Source organism: Priapulus caudatus, unplaced genomic scaffold, assembly GCF_000485595.1.
Source record: "Priapulus caudatus unplaced genomic scaffold, Priapulus_caudatus-5.0.1 Scaffold4851, whole genome shotgun sequence".
Classification (NCBI taxonomy): domain Eukaryota; kingdom Metazoa; phylum Priapulida; class Priapulimorpha; order Priapulimorphida; family Priapulidae; genus Priapulus; species Priapulus caudatus.
The window spans coordinates 1-7,997 of NW_014581912.1; the positions used below are offsets into that span (position 1 = coordinate 1).

The following is a 7,997-nucleotide window of genomic DNA, read 5'->3' on the forward strand; positions in this document are numbered from 1 at the left end:
GCTAACACATCGGCTCATCAGCAGCGCAAGCATACTAACCCACACAGTAGCAGATGATCGCTACGCATGATAAGTCTGTGTGTGGTGTGTGTGTGTGGTGTCGTGTGTTCTAGTGATGTAGTGGTGTAGTGGTGTGTGCGCGTCTCGCGTGTGTGTGTCGTCTGGTGTGTTATGTTCTCGTGAGTCGTGCGGGCCGCCGCATGCCTTGTGTCTGTGTCATTGCATTTCGTCTGTTCGTTCGTTCGTTGCGTGTGCCGTGTGTGTGTGTGTGTGGACTGCGCGCGCGTATCGTGTGTGATTCTTAGTGTGTGCTGTCGTGCCGTCGTCGCTGCGTGCGTGTCAGTGCGCGTGCTTGTTGCGTATCCGGTGTATGTTGTTGTCAGTGTGTGTGTCTGTATTGTCTGTGTTTGCTGTGACGTGCTCAGCAGCTCGCGTGGTAATGCCACCCAAGGTTCGTCACTCGATGGCATGAGAAAGGCGAACTTCAAATGCACTCAATTGAAATATCGAGTCTGCTCGTCCCTCCGGCCTCGCTCCCCTCGCTCTTTTCTCTCCCATTCGCCTCTCCCTGCTGTCTACACCCCAATTCACCTCCCTCCCTCGTCTCGACGAAAGAGCACTTAACTGTGGAAATGCATGGGCAACTGTTTTCGCGTCCGAGCATACGGTTCAGCAACTGTTCTTGTATAGCGTGAGGTAGATGTAGAAGTCGCAAAGCCATACGGAGGAAGAGAATAGACAGGTAAGGACGTGATAAGGGGGAGCCAGTCGGTCTGGAGCAGAGGGAAGAAAGAGAGAGTACAGAATGGCACGACGAGATCAGAGAGAGAGACGTGAGTGAGGGAATGACAAAGGCATACCTTCTTACTTCTTCTCTTCTTCTCTTCTTCGATTTCTCGTTGGAAAAATCAGCACGCGGTTTGGTTTTCCATCACCCTCCAACCTGTCTCTCCCTCCGTCTCTCTCATCATCATGCCTGCTCTCTCTCTCTCTCTCCTCTCTCCTCTCTCTCTGGTGCTACCATACTAGCTAGCTAACTACTGCTACTACTACTGCTCGCTATACTCTGCTGCTAACTGAGCTCGCTACCCTCGCTGACTGCTGCTACTGCTGCTGACTGCTGCTACTGCGACTACCTCCGCTACTGGCTGCTACTGCTTGCTACTCACTGCACGCCCCGGGCTGCGCTGACTGCAATGCTGACTGCTGCTAACTGCTAGCTACTGCGCTCAAACAATTGCTGCTACTTCGCTGGCTTAAAGAATGCGCTTATTATTTACCGTTGATTCAGTCCCATAGGTAGGTAAGCAAGGCCCACCGACCACATGTGACGAGATTGGCGGTGCGACTCATATGTAATTAATTAAGCAAGGTAATTAAGGATTACTAAATCTAATAATTAAATGATGAGACGCTGTGACTAGCCCGATTGATTTTGTAATGGACTAGTTGTCCTTACGGGAGGATATACAAGCGCGCGCTACTCGCTACTGACTCGCCAGAGGCTCGGGGGCTTAGGACTGACTGGCGCTCGCTAACTCTAGGCTGCTGCTGTTATGGTACTGCGAGCGTTGTTGCGAGCCGCCATCGCAGGCACGCCACCTAACGACGCGACGCACGTCAGGCTACCGGCGACGCAGGCACGCCGCATTCGCAAACAGCTACACGCATGTTCACAGCTCAAACACACAATACACCACACACACCACAAACACACCATACACACACTGGCCCACTGCAGAGCTGCTGCTCAACCACCACAGCTGTTGATACAGCTCACTCCCAACGCACGCACGGACGCGAACCACGACAGTCGAACGAAGCCCGTGACCACGCGACAGGCTGACGCAGCGGTTGTCTGCTCGATCCCCGGCAACGAGCACGCGATAGCTGTTGTTGCTGCTGAGCCAACGAGTTACGTATGCTTAAGCTGGTGCCTGCTGCTACCACTAGTGCTGTTTCTGCTAGGCTACTGTTACTGTTACTCCGCTACACTCATTGCTAAGCTGGCTCACAGCTGACTGCTGAGCGCGCACTAACTGCTGCGAACTCGGCTGGCTACTAGTGCTGGCTGCGCTCGCTACTACTGCTGGGTTTTTTTGCGGACTGCTCGCGCTGCTACTGCTGCTCCCACTTGCTCCTACTCCGGCACAAACTCGACCTCAACCACCACCACCCGCTGATGCTCGCTGCACACCCACACTACAACACACCTACCGTCACATACACAACAATGGAGACAAAAATAGCTTTTCAGGCCGCTCAACCAACTGCTGGGCTGCTGCATAGCTGTTGCCGCGTCCCCACTACACATCTTACGGCCTCACTACTTTATCCCGCCAGCAATGCGCTAGACCTAGCAAAACCTAATGGGTACTTGTATACTACAACAACAATTACGTCACTAAGAGCGGCAGCTGGATGGTGTTGACCGGAATAGCACCACACTAGGCATCCGCACCCGCTCTACTCTTCGCGCGCCGCGCACCGCACTCGCACGCGGAAGCTCGACAGTTCTCCATCACGAGCACGACTCCTCACTATTAACGTAAGATTAGCTGCAAGAGAACAAAGTAGACCAGAAGTATCTGTCCTCAATCGGCGTGAGAGATCCAAGCAGCGAGAGTGAGCTAGGATTCTCATTCCATGTATTATTCTGCGCAGAGTATGACGGGGACTGATCTGCAAACATTACAAAGACGAGCTCTGTTCTAGGAGAGAGGTAGAGTACGGCACGTAGGAGAAGGGAAGAGAGACAGAGAGAGAGACGAGAAGAGAAGAGAAGGGAGATAGCGCGTCAGAGAGAGCGAGAGAATAAGCGGGATAGAGAGCAGAGGTGGCAGGAGAGAGATAAGAGTGGAGGCGCGCGATGCGAAACGAGCGAGAGAGAAGAGAGGAGAGAGAGAGAGAGAGAAGAAGAAGGGAGAATGAGAAAAGAGAGAGGGGGAGAAGGGAGGTGGATTTATGAGTAAATAAGCTGAGATCGAGTCAAGAGAGAAGAATCCCCGGCAGAAAGAAAAGAATCGTAAAGAAAGAGAAATTAGAAGTACTCACGAGAGAAGAATAAAGAATATCGTCATGCGTGAAGCGTCCGCGGGAGGGAGAGATAGAGTTTGGGAGGGAGGGAGCCGGCCGGGAAGAGAGAAAGGGGAGAACGAGCAGAGAGAGAAAGTAGAGAGAGAGAGAAGAGGAGAGACACGGCACATGGAGAGAAGATAGAAGTGGGAGGGCGAGAAGATAGCCGTGGGACCCGAGGGAGCGGAGAGAGAGACGAAGAGAGAGCGAGAGAGGAGAGGAGAGAGATAGAAGAGAGAGATGGAAGAGAGAGATAAGAGTGTGGGAGGGAGAGAATAAAGAGGTGGAGGGAGGGAGAGAGCGAGAGAAGAGAGAGAGAGAGAGAGAGAGAGAGAGAGAGAGAGATAAAAGGGAGAGAGAGATAGAGTGGAGGGGGAGATCGAGTGGGAGGGAGAGAGAGAGAGAGAGAGAAGAGAGAGAGAGAGACGAGAGAAGAGCGAGAGAGAGAGCGAGAGACAAGAGAGAGAGAGAGAAGAAAGAGAAGAGAGAGAGAGAGCCTCGCGTAGTAGCGAGAAGAAGATAAACGGGATGAGAGAGAAGAGAGAGAGTGAGAAGAGAGAGAAAGAGACGAGAGAGAGAGCAAAAGAGAGAGAGAGAGAGAGAGCAGAGAGAGAGATGAAAGAGAGAGAGAGAGAGAGAGAGAGAGAGAAAGAGAGAGAGATAAGGGAGAGAGAGAGATTGTAAACATAAACGGTGCAGTACTGCATTGACCGTGAAGATATATGCGCTTACCTGTATCTGTCCCTCCTTTTTCCTCTCTGTATCTATCGGTTTCTTTTCTCTCATGTTCACTCTCTCTCCCTACCCTCTCCCCACTGGTTCCATTTTTTTTTTGTTATTCATGTTTTTTTTTTTTTTATTTTTTTTATTTTTTTTTTTTTTTTTTTTTACGTTTTTCATCTCTCTCTCTCTCTCTCGTACTCGTCTCTCTCGCCTCTCTCTCACTCTCCCCTCCTCTAACCCTCTCCTCCCCTCTCTCTCTCCTCCTCTCTCGTGCCTCTCTCTCCTGTGTCTTCTCTCGTTCCGCGCCCCCGTCTCCTCTCGTCTGCCCCTCCTCGCCCTCCATCCTCGTATATGTGCACTACTCACTCTGAGTGGCGATCCAACCAGATATGACTCTCAGAGTAGAGAATTCGCACTTTTTTCCACTGTTATGGTGCGGCGAGAGATGATGAAAGTTTTGAACAGGCGCAGACGCCAAATAAAATAATCACACCATAACTATGTAGAGCAATGTATGTATGTATTATGTGGCCGAACTGTTAGCGTGAGATAGTGCGCAAGCAACCCCACTGTGGCGAGTTGTTCACACGCATTCTATTGCTCTCTCCCCTTCTCCTCCTCGCTCTTCCGCTCTCTCTTCTCTCTCCTCTCTCGCTCCTCACAGCTCTCTTCCCTCTCTATCCTCCGTGCTCTCTCTCCTCTCTCTCTCTCTCTCTCTCCCCTCGTCATCCTCTCATCTCCTCCGCTCCTCGCTCTCTCTCCTCCTCTCTCTCCTCCGGCCGTCCCTCCGCCTCTCTCTCTCTCTCTTTCGGCAGTCTCTCTCCTCTTCACATCCCCACTTCCCGTCCCCCCGTCTTCTCTCCCTCACCCTTCTCCCCTCTCCTGTCTCTCTCTCCCTCTCCTCATCTCTCATCCTCATCGCTCTCGCGTCCGCCCGGCGCCTCCCTCCGCTACCATTTCTCCTCTTTTTCCCTCTTCAATACTTTCCTGCCCTATCGTCTTAATCTCCTATTCTCTTCTTAACCCCTTCATCTCTACCCCCCTCCACTATGACCTTAGACTGACTCACAAACGTCCCCCGTCGTCTGCGCGACATGCATAAAGGAGAGAAGCCTTACGGGTGTCAGTCTAGAGCCGGTGAGAGGGTTGACATGATACTACAGATTTTGAACTGAGGTTACGTACGGTGGTGACCCGCTGACCGTGCGTGTGCGCGCGTGTGTGCCTGGTGTGTGTGTGCGCGTGCCACCGGCTCGTGTGTGTGTCGCTCGCGCGTGTGTCGTGTGCTGCTGTGTGGAGTCTGTGTGTGGTGTGTGTGCGCGCGCGGGCGTGGTGTGTGTTGTGTATGATCCCCGCGTGTATGTGTGCGCGTGCGTGTGTGTTTACTTACCTTGGGAGACGCCAGGGCTGGCACCCACAGCAGTACGCTTAACGCACGCCCGTACTTCGTCAAGTATGTAGCAGCAGGTGGGTGTAGGCGCTGCACCCTCAACCACCGAGAACCCCACACCCGGTCGCCTGTGTGTGCGGGCAACCAAAGCATCCATTAGTAGCCGCAACACTATACACGTCCCTCGGTTTCAACAACTCGCACACACTCCGCCAGACCCGCGGCTGTGTGTGTGTGGCGAGCTCTCCGAGTGTGTGTCGCTGTCGTGTGTGTGTGTGTGTTGTGTGTCGTGTGCGTGTGGGTGTCGCTGTGTGCTGGTGTCTGTGTGTGTGTGTGTGCTGTGTGTGTTGTGTGCTGTGTGTCCTGCGTGCTATGCATGTGTGTCGTTCTGTGTGTGATGTTGTGTGTGCTGTGTGCGTGTGCGTGGTGTGTGCTGTGCTGTGTGCTGCTGTGTGTGTGTGTGTGTGTCATGTGTGTCGTGTGGGTGTGATGGTGTGTGTGTGTGTGTGGTGCTGGGTGTGTGTTGTGTGTGTGTGTCGTGTGGCTGTGTGATGTGTGTCGTGCTGGTGTGTGATGTGTTGTAGCCCACCACAGAACCATGTCCTGACATGGTGGTCTCGATCACGCACACGAGTCGTGTGTTAGTTTGTAAAGTATACCACCACCATATTTACATGTTCGAGATATCCACAGATGCCTAAGTCTGGTATGCTCACCGCAGGTGGAGGATGAGAGGAGACAACGCGCGAGAGATACACGCACGGACAGCAGAGAGAGACGGAGAGAGAGAGAGACGAGAGAGAGAGAGAGACTTCGAGCCAGACTGAGAGACCCACCGGACACCGAACACCCGCGAGAGCGCGAAGACGAGAGAAGAGAGACTGAGAGAGAGAAAATTGGGGGAGAGAGCGACAGAGCCGCGCGCGAGAAGAGAGAGAGAAGACGAGAGAGAGAGAGAGACGAGAGAGACGAGCAGAGAGAGAGAGAAAGAGGGAGAGGAGCGAGAGAGAGAGAAAAGAGAGAGAAAGCAGACAGAAAAAAAAGAGAGAGAGAGGAGAGAGAGAGAGACGACAGGAAAGGAAAGAGAGAGAGAAGAGCGAGACAGAACAGAAAGAGGACGAGAGCGAGCGAAGAGAGAAGAGAGAGAAGGACGAGATGACGAGAGAGAGGAGAGAGAAAGGAAAAGAGAGAGAGAAGAGAGAGAGAGGAGAGGAGAGCGACAGCCGGCGCAGGATCTCCGAATGAAAAGAGAGAGAGAGAGAGAGAGAGAGAATAGAAGAGAGAGTGAAGAAAGAGAGAGAGAGAGAAGAAGAAAGAAAGAGAGAGACAGAAGAGAGAGAGAGAGAGAGAGAGATAAAGCGACAGACGCATCACCATGGTTACCGGCGCGCGTACGGCGACGGCCGTTCACTATAATTGACAGACTATCGCTCCAGCAGACGCGACCCGTGTTTACGCCCCACTGCTGTTGTTTGTTTACGTGTTTACACTCCGCCACCCTCGTCGCATCCTCTCTGTTAACACCCGCCCCCCCCCCGATCTCCGTCGCGAATCCGTAATTAATGCTAATTAATTAGAGGGAGCCATCTAATTAACATCCTCGCTTTGTTTACTTGTTTACGTTACGCCCCGCCTCCGATCATCGCTCCGCATGTTTACATGTTTACCTTACGCGGAACACCCCTCACGTGTGTTTGTTGACAACGACGACGACGACGCACGCGACGAGGAAGTGCGACGCGAGCAGGGACCTCCAGCACGCGTGCCCGTCATCGGGGCAGGCGACCAATGGGAAGCAGGCGTCTGCCACTCGAGTTCGTCCCCTCCTCGGCTGGTGAAACCTGGTGGATTAGTCGAGAGGTGGATGAGTCACGTTGTTTCTCCTTGCATCGTAGGGAGAGCGGGCGTCAAGCACAGGTCTACCTGTGGCAGTTGTGGCCGTCATTCAGCTACCCGTGTTAGCTACCTGTAATCAGATACACCTGCGCTAGCTACCTGTATTTAGCTACCTGTCGTAGGTATCTCTGTGAACAGCTGACTGACTACCTGTGGAAGTTACCTGGGATCACTTCCCTGTAATCTAGCTACATGTGTAAACATCTAGCTACCTGTGTGAACATATAGCTACCTGTGATTGCATACCTGTAATCAGCTACCTGTGTGAACATATAGCTACCTGTGATTGCATACCTGTAATCAGCTACCTGGTTAAACATCTAGCTACCTGTCACCGTCTGTGATTGCATACCTGTAATCAGCTACCTGTGGGAACATCTAGCTACCTGTGGGAGTAACCTGTAATAAGCTACCTGTGGAAGCTGAGCACAGGTGAGGATGGTGAGCTGTGGGGACATAGTCGCGAAAAGAAGGACAAAGAAGGCGAAGATGAAGAGAAGGGGAGGACGGTCGGTGAGATTTGGCAGCAGCAGTGGTGAGTGCTTCACTGTTACTCCTCCTCCTATTCTGCTTCCTCCTTCTCCTCATTTTTACCCTCCTCCTTCTTCACCTCCTCTACCTCCTCCTTCCCTATCTCCTTCTTCTTCTTCTTCTTCTTCTGCTTTTTTTTCTCCTCCTCCTCCTCCCCCTCATCCTCCTCTTCATCCTCCTATTCTTCCTGTTGCTGCTTCTCCTCCTCATCCTTCTCCTCCTCCTCTTCCTCCTCCTCCTCATCCTCCTCTTCAGCCTCCTCCTCCTCTTCTTTTTTCCTCCTCCAGCTGATTTATAGCTTCCTTACCCTCCCCCCTCCCTCCTCCTCCTCCTCCTCATCATCATCACCATCATCATTTCTTTTCTTCGTCCTTTTTTCTTT

The 7,997-nt window shown here is 52.5% G+C and overlaps 1 protein-coding gene across 1 annotated transcript; it reads left to right on the forward strand.

Annotated features, from left to right (window-relative positions):
* Positions 1–3,495: 3,495 nt before the first annotated feature.
* Positions 3,496–6,525, forward strand: LOC106819866 (luc7-like protein 3; the record flags this gene model as incomplete). The annotated part of the gene is made up of 2 exons (XM_014824438.1): positions 3,496–3,570; positions 6,457–6,525. Coding segments are annotated over 2 exons (144 nt in total), but the record flags the coding sequence as incomplete, so codon positions are not given.
* Between the last annotated feature and the right edge of the window lie 1,472 nt (positions 6,526–7,997).